The sequence below is a fragment of the Pleurodeles waltl genome, chromosome 2_1 (assembly GCF_031143425.1).
Source record: "Pleurodeles waltl isolate 20211129_DDA chromosome 2_1, aPleWal1.hap1.20221129, whole genome shotgun sequence".
In the NCBI taxonomy this organism is placed as follows: domain Eukaryota; kingdom Metazoa; phylum Chordata; class Amphibia; order Caudata; family Salamandridae; genus Pleurodeles; species Pleurodeles waltl.
Genome location: NC_090438.1, coordinates 687,325,480 through 687,345,751, shown reverse-complemented (window position 1 = coordinate 687,345,751; position 20,272 = coordinate 687,325,480). Strand labels below are relative to the sequence as shown.

The 20,272-nt window shown below is 45.5% G+C and overlaps 1 protein-coding gene across 6 annotated transcripts in view; it reads right to left on the bottom strand.

The window, feature by feature from the left end:
• GRB10 (growth factor receptor bound protein 10) overlaps window positions 1-20,272 on the bottom strand; it is a 573,160-nt gene that overhangs the window by 96,368 nt on the left and 456,520 nt on the right. For all 6 annotated transcript variants that reach the window (XR_011199846.1, XM_069216800.1, XM_069216783.1 and 3 more), the window contains 2 exons: window positions 19,116-19,190; window positions 2,371-2,508 (listed from right to left, as the gene is read on the bottom strand). Coding sequence is in view for 5 of the 6 variants with exons in the window: in XM_069216800.1 (XP_069072901.1) it covers window positions 2,371-2,508; window positions 19,116-19,190 (213 nt within the window). In the remaining variant the exon portion in view is untranslated. The remainder of the gene's footprint in view (window positions 1-2,370; window positions 2,509-19,115; window positions 19,191-20,272) is intronic.

The following is a 20,272-nucleotide window of genomic DNA, read 5'->3' as shown; positions in this document are numbered from 1 at the left end:
GTGACATTTTCAAATTTGTCATTTAAAATCCATCTTCACCATAAGTTAAGATTTTTCATTATAATCCCAGAGACAAACATGGTATTACCTGTTCCCATTTTGAAATTAAACTTATAAAATATAATAAGGTAACGCAAATGTTATCCGATGGGAGAGGTGGGCCTTGCAGGAGTGAAAAAGTAATGTAAGTTTTTCACTACAATGACAGGTAAAGTTTAAAAGTACATGCCCAAGTTTTTAAATAAAACTGCACCCTGCCCTTGGGCCTATCCAGGGCCTAACCTAAGGGTGACTTATGTGTATTAAAAAGAAAGTTTGTGTCTGGCAAAAGATGTATTTTGCCAGGTCAAAATGGCAGTGTAAAACTGCACACAGACTGCAATGGCAGGCCTAAGACATGTTTAAAGTGCTTCGTATATCTCTGACACAATCATTGCTGCAGGCCCACTAGTAGCATTTAATCTAGAGGCCCTGGGAATAGGCAGTGCCACTTTACTAGGGGTTTACAAGTAAATTAAATATGGCAATTGGATATAAGCCAATCTGACATGTTTGAAGGACGAAGCACAGGCACTTTAGCACTGGGTGGCAGTCGTCCTCAGGCCAGCAAATACAAAGTTAGAAAAAGAGTAGTAAAAAAGTTAGGGGAATACCAAGCCAATGATGCCAGGTCTAACAATATACATATACAGAAGCACACCGGAAATTACAGTGCCTACCTTGATCCCAAGATGTTTGTGGATAGCTCATTATAATTTCTATTTTGCAGGACAAACATTACTGAGTAATATTTTGGCAAGATCAGACCATTTGGATCAGAATGGAAGCTTGTTATGATTAGATTTCAAACTTGTCTGCAGGTGGAGTGCAAAACCCTAGGACAGGTGATTCTAGCTACAAGTCTCCAATAATTTAGATTGCAGAAGAGCAGTGGAAGCCAATCTATTCTTCGGACTTCCCTCTGCTGTGGTTCCCTTGACCTGTTTACAGATCCTATGTGTACATTAAACAAAGAATTCCTGGTGATATTGAGTATGCATCAGTTACTGTATGAATGGCAACATCTGCGAGCATTCCAACAAATTGTAATATGCATGATGTTCAACTAATCTATGTAACAATGAATTACCAATATCTTTCCCACTACAGCTGACTAACACTTTCTTCTGACGCAGCGAAACAGACCATTGACCAAACCTGAAAACTGTGAAAATGATTTTGCTAAAACAGTCATGACTGCGGGCAAAAAAAATTTCACTAGACCAGTCCTATGCTGAAAAACTACTGCTCTGTTAAAGGATGCTTGAGCAGATGACCATCCTGAATGGAGTTAATGTTTCCGTCTCGAGTCCAACTGAGTGGACCTCAGACACAGCATTCACTATGTCCAACAAAAGCTGAACCTGCTGTACCTTAATAACTAAAAAAAGGCTTTAATAATCAGCGTAATCATATCTTTCTTATCGTTATCTGGAAATCTTTGAGCATGGAAATTTACATTCATGAGTCACCCCTTCCCGACTACAGAGCTGCAATGAGGCCGTAGTGCAATTTGCATTTTCTAGTATCACCTCAAACCTCTCCTCTGTGGAGAATAATGGAGTAGCAGGTTGCTATGTTCCAGACAGCTTTCCTTACCAGCTGCACTAATAAATCTATCAGCAAGTTGACAGAACGATACACCTTGACCCCTTCTCGATCATTCATTTGCCCACAGGTTTTTAGCAAGGTACCCCTCTACAGCCTGTTCAATTAGACAAACCTGTCAATGTACTCCTCACCTAAGTGAGCAGACATACCTTAACTTATGGAAAAACTAGAACATGAAAGGGGCAACACTCATCCGCCAATCACCGTGCAAGAGTGCATTGCTGAAAACTCAAACCATCTCTGGAAAGAAAAGAATGGTATGCACTGACATAGCTCAGCCGCACTGGTAACAGTATAGGTTATTTCAAAATAAAATCTACGTGCTTTCTTCTACTGCACAACACTTTCATCTCATCATTCACCAGATGATCAACTACTATCAAAATGTTTAGTCTTTTTTCCAGGTGGGGTTTATACAACAGCACATATGCTACAATGAACACACCCATTTACGCACATTTTAGGGTGGATTTTTTTGTGACAACCAAAATTTCTACACACTGAAAAAGTCTTAATGGTAATTAGTAGGAATGGGAATGCAGGATTTAAGGCTCAAATGTTCATGGTATTCAACTGCAAATCCAGTGACAAATGAAATGGAATATGCAACAAGCCACCAAGAAAAGCATTCGACACCTATTACGAACATCCCAGTTTTGCACCAAATATGCACAGAGAAGGTTTCACTGTAGTAAAATTCAAAAAATAAGGGCTCTTCACCTTGGATGTCCCTTTCGTAGAACAGTACAGTCCTGATCGTCGCAAACATACAAACATCCTTTTCCACGATTTTCTTCCCAATTCTTTCACATGTAAAAAACCCTGAATTTCAGGACAGCTGCTGGTGTTCAGGAAGCTCTGTTGAGAAAAACAGAAACCATTATGTTCATAAAAGAAGAAAGGTTTAAGCATTTGTGTGCAGTTTTACACACTGCGATCAATAACGGCACTCTAGATTTGGCTGTATGGAAAAGCAATCAAACAAGGGAGTGTGCTAGACAAGATGTGAACAAGCACTGTACACATAGCTAAGAAAAAGTGGTCATGATAACATTTTTTTTTTTTTTTTTTTTTTAAGTACACCAAGCATTTTAATTCAGCCGAATCAGGTTATAGATTCCCCTTGCACTGGAAGTAGTTGCTTGGTTCTTATTCACAGATTTGGGCACAGGGGACCGTCCCAGCATATGAGGCCACCAATGAGCACCCCAATCTAGAGTGTTGTCCCATCAGAAGAATGTCAGTTTTGTTGCCATTAAGCTTTAGATAGTTTGCATGCATTCACTTTGCCACAGCTGACATACAGTTCATAAAGTTTGCAGGGCTGTTCCCCTCCTGGGCAGGCAAAGATGCTAATGGCCTGAAATATACATTAAACAAGGATGGACTGAATCCTGTGTGTAGGAAGTTGGCTCTGTATGCACTATTTCAAAGTAAGGAATAGTATGCAGAGAGTCCAAGGGTTCCCCTTAGAGGTAAGATAGTGGCAAAAAGAGATAATACTAATGCTCTATTTTGTGGTAGTGTGGTTGAGCAGTAGGCTTATCAAAGGAGTAGTGTTAAGCATTTGTTGTACACACACAGACAATAAATGAGGAACACACACTCAAAGACAATTCCAGGCCAATAGGTTTTTGTATAGAAAAATATATTTTCTTAGTTTATTTTAAGAACCACAGGTTAAAATTTTACATGTAATACTTCAAATGAAAGGTATTGCAGGTAGGTACTTTAGGAACTTTGAATAATCAAAATAGCATACACAGTTGTCAAATAAATCACATATAGCTATTTTAAAACTAGACAGTGCAATTTTCAACAGTTCCTGGGGGCAGTAAGAGTTAGTTCATTTTTGCAGATAAGTAAACCACCTACGGGGTTCAAGTTTGGGTACAAAGTAGCCCACCGTTGGGGGTTCAGAGCAATCCCCAAAGTTACCACACCAGCAGCTCAGGGCCGGTCAGGTGCAGAGGTCAAAGTGGTGCCCAAAACGCATAGGCTTCAATGGAGAAGGGAGTGCCCCGGTTCCAGTCTGCCAGCAGGTAAGTACCCATGTCTTCGGAGGGCAGGCCAGGGGGGTTTTGTAGAGCACCTGGGGGGACACAAGTTAGCACAGAAAGTACACCCTCAGCAGCACAGGGGCGGCCGGGTGCAGTGTGCAAACACACGTCGGGTTTCCAATGTAAACCAATGGGAGACCAAGGGGTCTCTTCAGCGTTGCAGGCAGGCAAGGGGGGGGGCTCCTCGGGGTAGCCACCACCTGGGCAAGGGAGAGGGCCTCCTGAGGGTCACTCCTGCACTGGAGTTCTGATCTTTCAGGTCCTGGGGGCTGCGGTTGCAGAGTCTTTACCAGGTGTCGGGATCTGGGAGTCAGGCAGTCGCGGTCAGGGGGAGCCTCAGGATTCCCTCTGCAGGCGTCGCTGTGGGGGCTCAGGGGAGGCAACTCTGGCTACTCACGGTCTCGCAGTCGCCGGGGAGTCCTCCCTGAAGTGTTGTTTCTCCACAAGTCGAGCCGGGGGCGTCGGGTGCAGAGTAGCAAGTCTCACGCTTCCGGCGGGAAACGCAGTTGTTTTAAAGTTGCTCCTTTGAAACAAAGTTGCAGTCTTGGTTGAACAGGGCCGCTGTCCTCAGGAGTTTCTTGGTCCTTCTAGAGCAGGGCAGTCCTCTGAGGATTCAGAGGTCGCTGGTCCCTGGGGAAAGCGTTGCTGGAGCAGTGTCTTTAGAAGTGGGGGAGACAGGCCGGTAAAGCTGGGGCCAAAGCAGTTGGTGTCTCCGTCTTCTCTGCAGGGTTTTTCAGCTTAGCAGTCCTCTTCTTCTTAGGTTGCAGGAATCTGAGTTCCTAGGCTCTGGGGAGCCCTTAAATACTAAATTTAAGGGCGTGTTTAGGTCTGGGGGGTTAGTAGCCAATGGCTACTAGCCCTGAGGGTGGGTACACCCTCTTTGTGCCTCCTCCTTGAGGGGAGGGTGGCACATCCCTAATCCTATTGGAGAAATCCTCCATCTGCAAGATGGAGGATTTCTAAAAGTCAGTCACCTCAGCTCGGGACACCTTAGGGGCTGTCCTGACTGGCCAGTGATGACTCCTTGTTTTTCTCATTATCTCTCCTGGACTTGCCGCCAAACGTGGGGGCTGTGTCCAGGGGTTGGGCATCTCCACTAGCTGGAGTGCCCTGGGGCATTGTAACACGAAGCCTGAGCCTTTGAAGCTCACTGCTAGGTGTTACAGTTCCTGCAGGGGGGAGGTGTGAAGCACCTCCACCCAGAGCAGGCTTTTGTTTCTGTCCTCAGAGAGCACAAAGGCCCTCACCACATGGGGTCAGAAACTCGTCTCTCAGCAGCAGGCTGGCACAGACCAGTCAGTCCTGCACCGAACAATTGGGTAAAATACAGGGGGCATCTCTAAGATGCCCTCTGTGTGCATTTTTTAATAAATCCAACACTGGCATCAGTGTGGGTTTATTGTTCTGAGAAGTTTGATACTAAACTTCCCAGTATTCAGTGTAGCCATTATGGAGCTGTGGAGTTCGTTTTTGACAGACTCCCAGACCATATACTCTTATGGCTACCCTGCACTTACAATGTCTAAGGTTTTGTTTAGACAATGTAGGGGCATAGTACTCATGCACATATGCCCTCACCTGTGGTATAGTGCACCCTGCCTTAGGGCTGTAAGGCCTGCTAGAGGGGTGACTTACCTATGCCACAGGCAGTGTGAGGTTGGCATGGCACCCTGAGGGTAGTGCCATGTCGACTTAGTCATTTTTTTCCCCATCAGCACACACAAGCTGGCAAGCAGTGTGTGTTCTGTGTGAGGGGTCCCCAGGGTGGCATAAGACATGCTGCAGCCTTTAGAGACCTTCCCTGGCATCAGGGCCCTTGGTACCAGGGGTACCAGTTACAAGGGACTTACCTGGATGCCAGGGTTGTGCCAATTGTGGAGACAATGGTACATTTTAGGTGAAAGAACACTGGTGCTGGGGCCTGGTTAGCAGGGTCCCAGCACACTTTTCAGTCAAGTCAGCATCAGTATCAGGCAAAAAGTGTGTGTGGGGGGGGGGGGGGTAACTGCAACAGGGAGCCATTTCTTTACACTGTGCAACTCCAAACTAATGCTTTGTGGATGAAAATGGCAGGGCAATCACCTGAAAAGAGATTTTATTTTTTAGGAAGGAGAAGAACCAAGCTAGAACTTTACCCTGAACCTCTGTCTCATTGAGTCGGTCCAGAAGTAACTCATGGGCTACAGCAGGGGTCCTCAAACTACGGCCTGCATCCAGCCCGCCAGGGTCCTGAACCCCAGATGAGCCTTTGCTTCAGGGGCCTGGTCAACACGACCGGGCCCCTTTAAAAAATTGCAGCCTCAAGCAAGGTAATGGGCGGAAGTGATGGCCGGTCACTTCCTCCCCGCTCATTCCGTGTGGGAGGGGCCCAGTCAGCGCAGCTGCATACAGCGAACTGAGCCCATGAAAAAATTGCAGGCCCAAGGTAATGGGTGGAAGTAATGGCCGGTCACTTCCTCCCCGCTCCCTCCGCGCAGGAGGGAAGAGACAAGCCTTTGCTTGTCTGGGGCCTGGTCAGCGCTGCTGCATAGCGCGACCGGGCCCATGAAAAAATTGCAGGCCCAACTAAATGGGAGGAAGTGACGGCCAGTCACTTCCTCCCAGCTCCTTCCACATGGGAGGGAAGAGACCAGCCACGAGGATAGGAGAGCCACGCCGACTTCCATGACCCACAGCCACCCTCCTGCAAAAAACAAAACAACAACAAAAAAGGAAGAAAAATTAGCTGTGTGCATATGCATGTATGTTAGTAGCTGTATGTATGTGTGTATGTCAGTGTGTGTGTCTGTGTGTATGAATGTCAGTATGTATGGGTATGTATATGTATGTCAGTATGTGTGTCTGTCAATATTAATTGCATCCAGCAAAATCAATTGCCACAAGTGTGTTCTCAATAATTGGGCATAACACAAATGTTGATGTTTACTGTATGTTTGATGTAGTTTGCATTAATTGGATCCCAACGCCCACCCTCCATCCATAGGTGCTTCCTGTGAACGTAGGAAGCTTGCCCACTATTAGAGACTTCTTTGGCAAGCAATCTAGGACAGTGATGAAGCATGACATGCTGGGGGTGTGGGGTCATTCTTTTTACAAATTATTGTGATAAGTGCCTGCTAGTGAGCAAGCGTGTGTGTGTGCCTGCTAGTGAGCAAGCGTGTGTGTGTGCCTGCTAGTGAGCGAGCGTGTGTGTGTCTGCCTGCTAGTGAGCGAGCGTGTGTGTGTCTGCCTGCTAGTGAGCGAGCGAGCGTGTGTGTGTGTGTGTCTGCCTGCTAGTGAGCGAGCGTGTGTGTGTGTGTGTCTGCCTGCTAGTGAGCGAGCGTGTGTGTGTGTGTCTGCCTGCTAGTGAGCGAGCGTGTGTGTGTGTGTCTGCCTGCTAGTGAGCGAGCGTGTGTGTGTGTGTCTGCCTGCTAGTGACCGAGCGTGTGTGCGCGCCTCCTAGTGAGCGAGCGTGTGTGCGCGCCTCTCCTAGTGAGCGAGCGTGTGTGCGCGCGCCTCCTAGTGAGCGAGCGTGTGTGCGCGCGCCTCCTAGTGAGCGAGCGTGTGTGCGCGCGCCTCCTAGTGAGCGAGCGTGTGTGTGCGCCTCCTAGTGAGCGAGCGTGTGTGCGCCTGCTAGTGAGCAAGTTTGTGAGTTACTGCTGAACATTTGCGTTGCTGCTGACCGCTGACATTTTTTATTTTTGTTTAGTCATTCTTGCTGGTACATTGTTTTTGTACCTGTGTATTTTTGGGTATTTTACTAATAGCAATTATAATCCCTAGGAAATCATTATGTCAACAAAAAGAAAAATTGACTGAGTGCAGGGTATTTAAAGAACAGTGGACTTACAATTACTTCCATGCAGTACAAAGAAAGAGCTGTTTGTCTAATATGCCAGAATTTAATGTGTGTGTTCAAGGAATACAATTTGCGTTGACACTATGAAACTCAACATAAAGATCACTATGATTGTTTGGTCGGACAAGTGAGAAAAGATAAAATATTAAAACTGAAAAATGGATTGACAACTCAGCAAAATACTTTTGTGAAGCAAAAGCAGCTAAATAGATCATTGCAAGCAAGTTTTCAAGTTGCCAAGCTCATAGCGTGCAATGGCAGACCATTCATAGAGGGAGAATTTGTAAAAGAATGCCTTCTTTCGGTTGCCAAAGTGATGTGTCCAGAGAAGGCTGATTTATTTAGTACAGTGAGTCTTTCAGAACCTACAATTACAGGAAGGATTGAAGAAATGGGGGAAAATGTGTATCTGCATTTGCAAAACTCCTTAAAAAAAAAAAACTTTAAAAAAAAAATCTTTGCTATTTTTCATTGGCACTCGACGAAAACAATAATGTTTGTGAATCTGCACAACTTCTAATTTTCATTTGTGGGACTAACGATTATTTCGAAGTCACAGAGGAGCTTTCTGCACTGAAAAGCATGAAAGGAACAACAACAGGAGAGGATATCTATGAAAATGTTTGCCAAACTGTGAATGATTTGGAGCTGGACTGGGATAAACTAGCCAGTGTGACAACTGATGGTGAACCTAGCATGGTGGGGGTCTATGAAAAGAGTGGTTGCATGCATTAAGAAAGATGGACAAACAACCATTCACATCCAATAGCCATACACTGACTCATCCACCAACAAGCACGGTGTTATAAATCACTGAAGTTGGACTGTCATGAAAATTGTGGTATCTTGTGTTAACTTCATTAGAGCTCATGCACTAAACCACAAACAGTTTCAGGAATTTTTGTCTGAGCTAAATGTTGCCTATGGAGATAATCTGTACCACACAGAGGTCTGTTGGTGGAGTCGAGGAAGAGTTTTGAAACGTTTTTATGACTTACTTCCACAGGTTTCTGATTTTATGCTTTCAAAAAACAAAGATGTACCAGAGCTCAAAGATGCAGAATGGAAATGGTACCTTGCCTTTCTGACAGATATAACAGAGCTACTCAACAGTTTCAATATTCAACTTCAAGGAAAGGGGAAGCTCATCTGTGATATGCATTCACATGGGAAAGCATTTCAAGTAAAATTAGACCTCATTAAACAAGTGAAGGAAAACTTCTGCCCTCTTCCCACCACTCAAAACCTTTTGGCGGAAAAACCAGCAGTTGCATTCCCAAACAAAACGTGTGGATTTACTAGAAATGTTGCAAAAGGAGTTTCAAATTAGACTTCAAGAGCTTCATCTCCATGAACAAGACATGCAGCTTTTCCGGAATCCATTTTCTGTTGGCATTGAAGTTGTTGATCCCATTTACCAAATGGAATTGGCCAAACTACAGAATTGTGACTCTCTGAAAGAAACATTCAAATCAAGCGGCCTTACTAATTTCTATGCATCTCTTCCCTCTGAGAAACATCTTAATCTCAGGAACCATGCACTCAAAATTGCAACCATCTTTGGCAGCACCTATATCTGTGAACAGACTTTTCCACAAATGAAACGTCTGAAATCTCCAACCAGATCCAGACTAACTGATTAACACTTGAATCACTTGCGACGACTAGCAGTGACAAATATGGAACCGGATATTAACCATCTCATTAGCCAAAAGCAGGCCCATACTTCCCACTGAAATAAATTTATGTTGATTAAAATCATTCTTCATTGCATTGTTTCTCCTGCTTTTTGTGCACCACAAATAAAGTATTTGCAGTGTGCATAGGAATTTTCATTTTTCTTTTTTTTCAAACTATAGTCCGGCCCCCAACAGTGTGAGGGACAGTGAACTGGCCCCGTGTTTAAAAAGTTTGAGCACCCCTGCAGGGCACACATGACCCCACCTAGCACTTAAGCAAGGACAGTTAAAGGCAGCGGCAGCAGTTAATTTTTTCAGTTCAGAAGCAAGGCTAGAAGAACTCAACAGTGGATGATATGGCTGGGTCGTGCCAACGGCAAACATGGTGGATGCTCTATACTGAGCTCCGTCACTAATCAGTTTCCATCAGGGCCACAAGGAATTCCCCAACTGGTCATGTACATTGCTGTGAACCACTGACTAACTGAAGTATACAAAAAGTGCTAGATGAAATACCTAAATTAATCCCAGCCACTGGTAATTACTCAGGTCTGCATCCCACTTCATTGCTATTTTTCACACCATGGTACCTCCGGATGAACCCAGCTCTACGCAAATCAGTCTTGTCCCTGCTGTAATGGGAACATTCCAGCCCTAACCTCCAATTCAGGTTCTCCCTGAACCACAAACCATGCAACCCAGGACTGGCTTTGCCCTAGTAAGGGTTCATCTGCCAGGTATAGCTTGGTTGGGTGTGCACAAGACCCACGTATGGGCAAACCAGTTGCAGCTGACACTAAGCGCAACAGGAATGCCCGGACGTGGGTCCTGTGCTCATGTATGCCCTGGAATCAAGCTATACCTGGCTGATGAGCCCTTATTAGGTCTAAGACTGCTTGTATTCTGGTTCAGGGAGGCCCTGGCTTGGTAGTTCAGGCTTCGCTGTTCCCATGAGAAGCAGGGTCAAGACTGATTTTCATGTGGCTGGGTCCAAACTGAGATGACATGATGGGGGAACAACAATGGATTGGGATGCGACCCTGAGCGACTGCCAGTGGCTTAGATTAATTAAAGCAATCAATCCATCACCTTCTTGTTGCAGTTCATGTCCTAAGTGTGACAGGTATGCCCAGGTGTGGGTCCCATGCGCACTGTGCCACTGGAATCAAGCTATACCTGGCTGATGATCCCCTAGAGTGAAACCAGTTTAAGGTTGCTTAGATTCTAGTTTAGGGAGGACTTGCCTTGGCACTTTTTCCTGGACTGTACCCATGAGAAGCAGGGTCATTACTGGTTTACATATGGCTGGGTACAAACTGAGGTGGCATGGTTTGCAACAAATGATGGATTGAGATGCAGCCCGAGCAAAAGCCAGTGGCTGAGATTAATTCAAGCACTCCATCTATCGCCTTGTTTCAGCAAACTACTGGCTAGCATGCAAATGACATAGGAGTGCCACGCATCCTGTAGCTGCATGTGGGCCGCCAGCATCACTGATGTTGGAGGCGCGGATAGACCTCGGAGCAGAGCACTGTCTGGGGACAACATGGAAAGAAATAAGGCAAACTGACCCCCTCACTCCCCACCCTCCAACTACCGGGAAAGGAAAGGGGGGGGACAGAGAAAGAAGAGAGGAGAGAGAAAAGAAAGGAGAAAAGAAAGAAGAGAAAAGAGAGAGGAGTGAGAAGAGAGAAAGAAGAGAGAAGCGAGAGAGAGAGAAGAGACTTTCGGCAAGGGGTTGCTGTGGGAGTCAGCTGCCTTGTGGACCCAGTCCAAACCTCAGACCCTGACTGCCTGCTGTGGCTGTAATTAAGTTACTGCTTGGCAGCTGGGAGGAATTGGGGAGATGGCGCATCTCCGGCCCCACATGACCACAGACTGTCCAGAAAGGACAGAAGGAAGTCTGCTGTTAATATGGTCTTGACAAAGTGTGTCGTTTCCCCACCCACTCACCCATGCCAGAGGTGGGAAAGGCATGGGCTTGAGAAAGGCTGACGCACTGAAGATCTGGTGGCTCCCTCCCAATGGCTTCTCCCGCTAAAGATCTGCCACTTCTGGGGCTGGACGGTCCCATATTCACTAATGATATCAGTAACGACTGCCTTGCACATCTGTGGAACCAACACTGTCAGTGTATACCACCAGCCTCTAGAGCCATTTGGAGATGGAGTGGGGCATGTGGTAGGGCCAGCTCTTGCTGTTAGTGAACTTCTCCATTGAAAATCCAACAACAAAGACATACCTTCTTGGCAGTAAAGCAAAAATCAAACTTATACAGTACACTACTTGTTGCTCTTTCCAGCCCGCCTCAAGATTATCATTCAGAAGAAAACCCTTTTGACACAACAGAGGATGTGTGGGAATGGCTGGAGGAAAGACCAAACTTCCACTGACGCAAGTCAGCTCTCTGGGACCCAAGAGAGCTCTGGTGATGACACTGAGTGGTAGCAACTTCCACAACAGTCCTGATGGGCTACGAATACCGTTCAGCAGAAAGCCCCCCGGACAAAGCAAAGCCTCACGCTTGACATCTGTGGAACCTGAGAATGTTCATAAGGCCCACATCTCCGTAACCACTGGATAATGACTTGTAGCCAATCTATGCATCTAGACTGGCCTCTGTGCTCTGAAGATCTGTTACAAGGCTGAGCAATTCTCAGAAGGCGTAGCCTATTCAGAGAGGATTTCACTTTTCTGTGTTTTGGAATTGTGTTGGGGGATTCTGGAGTGTTGTTGCTGAAAAGGAACACTGTTGGGCTTTGTTTGTCTAGTTAGAAACCGTTACCCATTTATTTCACAACAAGCACTTCAAGTTGTCTAAGTATAGGGTGGGAGTTTTGTTTTCACTTATCTGTTCTGTCTATATTTATGTCAGACATGTCCAAATGGGCTCACTCCTGGCCCTGAACACCACATGCACACTCCTCATGCCCTCTGCCGTTGCATGAACTTCCCCACATGGCTGAACACAAATGGGTGGTAACGTTCCTCTCTTGAGATGGAATGATGATTGTTAGAAATGGGGTCTCTACTTGGCAGTCAGTTTGCACCCTGTCCAAGGGACCCTCACTCTAGTCAGGATAAGGGATATACTCGCTCAGATAACCCCTTCAAACCCCCTTGGTAGCTTGGCACGAGCAGTCAGGCTTATCTCAGAAGCAATGTGTAAAGCATTTGCACATAACACAGTAATAAATGAACACTACAAAAGGACACCATATCAGTTTTAGAAAAATAGCCAATATTTATCTAAATAAAACAAGACCAAATAGGATAAAAATTCACCATACAGTAATAGATATAAGAGTTCTTCAAGTTTTACTAAAAAATAGTTTCTTGAAGTCGACAGCTCCCTCAACAAAAGCAACAGTTCAGGCCAGCCGCGGATTCATGTGCCAGCTAAGGTGTCGCGAAGACCCACAAACAGTACCTTTGGATTTTGCAGGGTGTCGTGATCCTCGCGGTGAGCTCCAGAGAGCAGCATCGCTGGTGTCTGTTCCGGAGTTGGTGCAGGAGTTGTTGGGCCCTTGAAGTCACACGCCTTGCGGATCGAACTCCGGTCTGATGAAGTGAGGAGCGCTGGCGTGGATGGAATTGGGGATGCAGTGCGAAGTGGGACGATGCAACGGGCAGTGCCCACAGGTCACAGTGCAGGCAGCGGCTCGGTGACTGCATCCAGCACAGTCAGTGAGACCAGGCCTGCGGTGTGAAGCGGGGTGGTGCGACGTGCGGTGTCACCAGGTCACAGTGCAGGCAGCGTCGTCGTTGCTGAAGCGCTGTCGTCGGCAGGCCCAAGCTGGCAGTGTGGGAGAGGACGGTGCTTCGTGACCCTCACAAGCGGTGTCCACAGGCCAAGGTGTAGGCAGGGATGCATGGTGACAACACTGGAGTTGATGGTGCTGGCGTCAGTGGATCGGGCTGAAGTACGGAACAGGACGGTGCCTCTTGAACCTCATGAGCGGTGTCCACAGGCCACAGTGCAGGCGGCAGCACCAGTGTCAGCAGGAGCGGTGGCGTCAGGGATGCTCAGACTGTGGTGTGAGCAGGCGATTCCAGAGTCCAGGGCCCACAGGTTGCGGTGTAAGCAGCAACTTGGTGAAGTCATCTGATGACTGTCTGTGAGACCAGGGTTGTGGTCTGAAGCAGGGCAGTGAAGCACTGGCAGGTCACAGTGCAGGCCACCGGTGTCGTTGGCAGTATCACAATGGTTTTTCCTCTCAAATAGCAGAAAACAGTTCCCAGTGCTGCAGGTCGAGGAAACTGAAGTCTTTGGTGTCCCTGAGACTTCCAACAGGAGGCAAGCTCTACTCCAAGCTCTTGGAGAACTCTCTCAAGCAGGACACACAGCAAAGTTCACCCTTTGCACTCTTCACGCAGAAGAAGCAACTGCAGGCCAGTCCAGCAAAGCAACACAGCAAAGGGACAGTACTCCTCCTGGTCAGAGGTTCCTCTTGATTCCAGAAAGATTTTGAAAGTCTGGGGTTTTGAGTCTTCTTTTGATACCCCATTCTTCCTTTGAAGTTGGCAGAGACTGGCATGTATAAGGGCAGGCGCAGTCCTTTCAGGTGCAAGCAACCATGCCTCCCTCCACTCTAGCTCAGACGGCTCATCAAGATATGCAGGCTACACCCCAGCTCCCTTTGTGTCACGGTTTAAAGGAGAGGTGTGAAATAGCCCAACTGTCAAACTGACCCAGACGGGGAATACAGAAACCAGCAGAGCCACAATGCCTACTTTTTAATAGTGACATTTTCAAACTCACAATCTTAAAACCAACTTCACTAAAAGATTTATTTTCAAATTATGAGTTCAGAGACCCCAAACTCCGTATTTCTATCTGCCCTCAAAGGGAATCCGCACTTTAAAGTTAAAGGCAGCCCCCATGTTAACCTATGAGGGAGATAGGCCTTGCAACAGTGAAACCCGAATTTGGCAGTATTTCACCGTTAGGACATGTAAAACACACCAGTACATGTCCTACCTTTTAAATACACTGCACCCTGCCCATAGGGCTACCTAGGGCCTACCATAGGGGTGCCTTACATGTACCAAAAGGGAAGGTTTGGGCCTGGCAAGTGGGTACACTTGCCAGGTCGAATTGGCAGTTGAAAGTGCACACAGACACTGAAGTGGCAGGTCTGAGACATGTTTACAGGGCTACTTATGTGGGAGGCACAATCAGTGCTGCAGGCCAACTAGTAGCATTCGATTTACAGGCTCTGGGCACCTCTGGGCCACTTTACTAGGGACTTACCAGTAAATCAAATATGCCAAACATGGATAAACCAATCAACAGTACAATTTACCTAGGGAGCACTTGCGCTTTAGCACTGATTAGCAGTGGTAAAGTGCGCCGAGACAATAAACCAGCAAAAACAGACCTGAAAAAATAGGAGGAAGGCAAAAAGTTTGGGAATAACCCTGCAAAAAGGGCCATTTCCAACATTGCTCTCTTAGACCCAGTTAAAATAAGTGTGATCCTGAGAGTAGCCAATCACCTGCTGTGGACATACTTTTTCAAGAGACACTTGCTCACGCAGGCTTTACGATGGGGTGCTCATAATGATTCACAATCATCTGCCCCTAAAAGTCACAAGTATGGCTTGATAACTAGGGTCAATATGTTAATATCAGGGCTCGTCTTTGACAAACTCACTGCTGTACCCATTTGTCTATGCCCCCTTCCTCCCCCCTTACCTCACAAAAGGACTTTCTTAAAGTCATTGGGGCACTGGTGGCACAAAACCTAGTGGGGCCTTGGATACTGGGAGGCGACCTCAATGGAGTGGTAGTCTGGAGAATGGACAGATCCAGTTAGGTGGAAGGAAAGTTCTGTTGACTATCACTTCTGGCTAGATTCCTGGAGGCGCTGGGCCTATCAGAAAATATGGAGTGCCCTACATCATCACGACTGCCACCTCACTTTTTATTCAGGGGCACACTAAATGTTCTTTCGGCTAGATCACTTTTTTCTGTCGAGCTCCAAGACTCACAAGGTGGATGGGACACGCATTCTTGCTAGAGGTCCGACCATTGACCAGTGACAATGAGACTGGGCCAGGAAGGTCATGACCAGGCTGGAGCTTGAGTGCTTTGTGGCTTCAGGAGGCTAACACTAAGATGTATGTCTTAAAAGCTATTGAATGCTGTCTTAAGTAAACAAAAAATTGTTTGCATCCATAGACGCACTCTACAAGGCACTCAAAGCCACTTTGCTAAGAGATGCCATTAGCCATCTCAGCAGACAGACAACTGCAACAGAAGGGGGACGGTACTTGAGATTCAAATCCTGAAACAAGAGAAGGGGTTTGAGGTATCCCATCCACACTCCACCATTAGGCATTTCCCTGCACTGACAAGCAGTTCCATGACAACCTCTCCTACACGAGTCATGGACAGCATGGCGCACCACACAGAGCCACATCTAATGGGGAGACAAGGTGAGAAAAACACTAAGCTGGCTCTGCACCAACATTACCTACTGCAAGGCCATTGACTGTATTTACGATGCAGAGGACAACAGTGTCCAGTGACACTGACACCACTTGTTGCATTACCTCCTATTAAGTAGCCTTATAATCCTAACCCATGCTGGCTGACTGGTGTGCCCCAAGGAGGTTTGTTGCAGGCTTTCTTACCGGTCACCTGAAGATAGATAGAAAGTCACTTGAGACATCACAGGAGATGAACAGGCAGAACCTAGGCCCTAGTGGGTTCCTGGCAGAGCTTTATTCTATAAAGTACAAATCACAGCTCTTCGACTCACTGATCGAGGTCTTTGCCATAGCGCAGAAGATGGAAACACTTTCACCAGACCTTGGATTACCAGAAGTTATGGTTATACTTAACTAGGCCATCTGCGTGACTCCTGTCCCTGGTATCGCACTATTTCCCTCTTGAATATGGGAGCTAAAATATGGGCCAAAGCACTTACAAATCACCTTCTGCAGGTGATACAGCCCCCTGGTCCACCCAAACCAATCTGACTTCATGTCTCATTGAGCCCAAATGGCCACCCAGTCTACAACGCTCTGGCCTTGGTTAAAAGAATACCTGGGGCACATGAGATCCTCTTGCCCGTACTTTTAAAAGGTCTTATTGTGGTACACAGACTACCAATTTTGCTTCTTACTGAAATTAACTTCTGCTCGAGAATGTTGGGTCCGAGGATTATATAAAGGACTGGATGGCCAGGTTAACAGGGTGAAGGCTCCCTCTCTTATACTTTCCCAATAAAAAAAGGGACAAGGTATGGGTGCCCTCTGTTGCCTTTCCTATTTGCAATTCCAACTGAACCACTTGTGAGGTGGCTAAGGATAGATGCCCTGGTCATGGGCCTAAAATGGATGTTGGATATTTTGGACAGAATAGCACTATATGCGGATGTGTTTGTACTCTTTGATGACCAACAGGACTCTGGACTCCTGATCCCAATATTCCAAATCTTTGGTGTATTCTCAGTGCTAGCCATCAATATTGCTAAATGCTCTGTATATCCCTAGATTACCTTACAATGGGCCTCTCCCACTTACATGTGCTAAGGGATGGGTTTAAATACCTTTGTGTCCAAGTGACAAGAAGACTGCAACTAGCATGGGATCGAAACAACGAGCCGCAGCTGAATTGCCTGTCCCGTGACCTTGGGTTCTAATGGGACGCTCCTCCAAATATAAAGTGGTTGTCCTGTCACATCTTTTATATCTACTACAAAACTATACCTCCAACCTGCTGCGTTCCTTTTTTAGGAAAGTAGATTCATTCCTGCTGGAAGGCCCATGGAACCATGAATCTCCAAGAATTCCTCTAAATTTTAGAAGTTTACCCAAAACTGAGGAATTGCTACTCCAGACACAGCCTCTTACTACAGAGTGCCTCATCTGATAATCAGTGGTGGTTTGATTACAATGTCTCCGTTTAGGCTCATCCAATTGCACTCCTTACACAGGGTCTAAGCAGGAAAGACTGGAGAATGGAGGCAATAACTTCGAACTGCATGAGGTTTGGAACTCAGAGAGGGGACCTATTACACACTGTTTGGATGTCTGAGGGTGGGTGTGCTTGTGAGCCTGTAGTAAGGTTGGGATGGAGGTTACCGAGGGATCCTACATTTGCTCTCCTACTTGTCACAAGAGACACTCAAAGGGATAGGTATCACATAGCCTTAATGTGTTTGGCACTGGAAGTGGGAAATGGGACATTGCTAAGGCCTGGACATCTGAGGACCCTCCATACTTGTAAAAACTGAAAACTGGACTAGACAGTCATACGAGCATGGAAATTCTCATCTATACGGCCTAAGGGTGTCCACAGACAATACATAATTTGGGCAAAGTGGTGCCAATACAAAAGTATCTTCCTCGAATGGTGTGAAGACCTGCTTTGTTCACTGGGCAACCAAATTCGGACCTATAAAAGTACTACATCAGCTTGAAACCCAAGAGGGGGAAGGCTGGGGTTTGTTGGTGAATCACTGAGCCTTTACCGTGTGATTACCGTGTTGCCTTCAATGTAGAAGCTCCCCTGTTTGTGAGGTTCATCTATGTGACTGACGCCTTGCTTGATTGATATGAGATAAAAATCAATAAAATGTATTAAACAAAAAACATCTGGTAAAATAACAGTCACTGCCCTGGGGCCCACTAAGGATGTAAGCAGCCAAAACGTCTAGGGAGGAATGTCATCCCTATATGCACGCACTCCCATATGCTGTGATGGGGACCAGCGGTTAGTTCTGAAAATCCTGTGGGAAATACGAGTGTGAGCGGAGACTTCCGGCACTAGCATTTTAGTGATATTTCTACTGGCTCCTTATTTAACAAATCCCCTATGCTACAGGTGGGGGAATGTAGGTGTGGAAGTGGATTCCACTACTGGGCCTAAAGAAGGCTGGGAAATAAAAACAACGGAAGTTGTACCCCACGCTCTTCTTGATCTGTCTCGTAGGCACTTGGTGCAGCAGTGGCAGGTAAACATGGCAGCCTCGGCGCCAAGTGTCCATGACTTCACTGTAGAGGTGAGTTGTTGGGCACAATGTGGCTATTCTTCATTAATTGCAGGTTCTGGAAGAGGATTCCATGGGTAGAAGTAAGCTTCCCAGAGTGTATCAACTGTCAAAGACTTTGCTTTGTTAATATTAGTTTCACTGAGCTGCCAGGAGTCAATGTTTAGTCAACGCAGACAGTTGTTAGGAGGTGTTCGTAGCTCCCTTTACTAGTCAAACATTTAGGCGCCAGTAAATTTAGGCGAACTCCATGTTGCCTGTTTATCACACCGCAGATTAGAACATTAAACCTATCACTGGCAAAATGCCAGCTACATAGCTGTTTTTAATGAATTCCTGGGTGATTTATTTGCAAAATATTCAGTTAGTTATAAAACAACCTACCCATCTATAGGTATGTGAACGTTTGAGAAGCTTAATGGAGTAGCTCGGCCTGGGACTATGGATCACAACACTATCAAAGTTTCACTTGCCAAACATTTGCCCCTTTCCTTTATCCGACTATCTTTTTACGTGGAAATCTTTAGGTCAAACTATAAACCTCAAAGTACTGTTCTCTTAACACCAAACATCTGGCAGTATGTGCTATGCGGGGCAATGGGCTTTTCAGTTTCTTCAGAGAGTTTCAATAACACTAGGCCCATGCAAGCGAAGAGTGATGTTGGGCAAGTGTTCTGGATTCATTGCAACCCACAAAATATTCGCCGCTATTGCTATCTCACCGGGCAGAGCATAACCTAGAAGCTATTTAAAATGTCAGCTAGCTAGAGAACACATTTTTAATTCAACTTGCTAAATATTTAGCATAAGAAAGTCGAGCTTCATTTTCTTTAAGGCTACAGTGACTTAGCTTTGCTAGCAAAACATTACCGAAAACTAGATTTTACCTGCAGGAGCTGCGACTGTGGAATACTACCATTCGTCTGTTGACACCAAGCCACCATTTGTTCTGGAAAGAAGTTCTAAGGGAGAATGAGAAATGCCATCACAATCCAAACACGTTTGCATCATCATACAACAACAAAAACTCGTGAATGTGCAAATCCTTGAGTACATTTTCAATCATGAAATATACTGCCTACCAATCATCTAAAGCCACACACTGCCATGATCACCGTATGGAGAGTGCAGCACTCAAAGATGCCGCTCTGTCTGGATCACTACACTGAAACATTTACATTCAAAAAAGGAGAAATATCAGCATGTAATTTGGTTTATTTGTCCAGGTAGGCAAACCAATGTCGAAATGCCCGTCCAAAAAAGCAAAAGGAAAAAAATGTTTTAAACCTTTGCCTTCAAGATGACTAAACACCTAACTCAATACAGCAAAAATGTTTCTATATTTTAGCACAGTGGTTCACAAACTTTTGACTTCTGTAGACCCTCACTTCATCATTATTGGAATCCGGGGATGCCCCAAGGAGTCATTACTGGAAGCCGAGGACCCTGGCCTAAACATTGCTGTTGATTTGAAAAGCAAAACAATACACAAAAAATACAGAAACCAGATTCAAACACATACACAACTGATAGCACATTTCACTTCATTTATATGCAAAAGTAAATAAAAAAACACATTTAATTTTAATAGGAAGGTTGGAGCTTTTCTAAATTCAATTGAAGCTACACTTCGTCCATAGTATATTTCTGTTGGATACACCTGCATTCCTCCCACGAATCAATCTGAGGTTACTAATTTAATTTTTAGCCCCGAATTTCAAATTCCTTGACATTTACAGTATGTTTTAATATTTGCAATTGTACAGTTACCCATTTTATTTATATAAACCTTGTTAATCTGTTAATATTATTTAATTTTCTAAGCATCATTGACCGCCTGAAGAGGCTTCGTGGACAATTAGGGGTTCCCAGACCACAGGTTGGGAACCACCGGTTTAGCAAATAGGACAAGGAAAGTTTGATAATGCAAAATATTTTTAGGTGCTCAGTCAAGCAAGACTTGAAAACTACAAATACAGCTCTTTCATGTACATAAAGTCAGGTTTATAAAATCTGTTCATAGATAATGTCTTTCATAGAACAC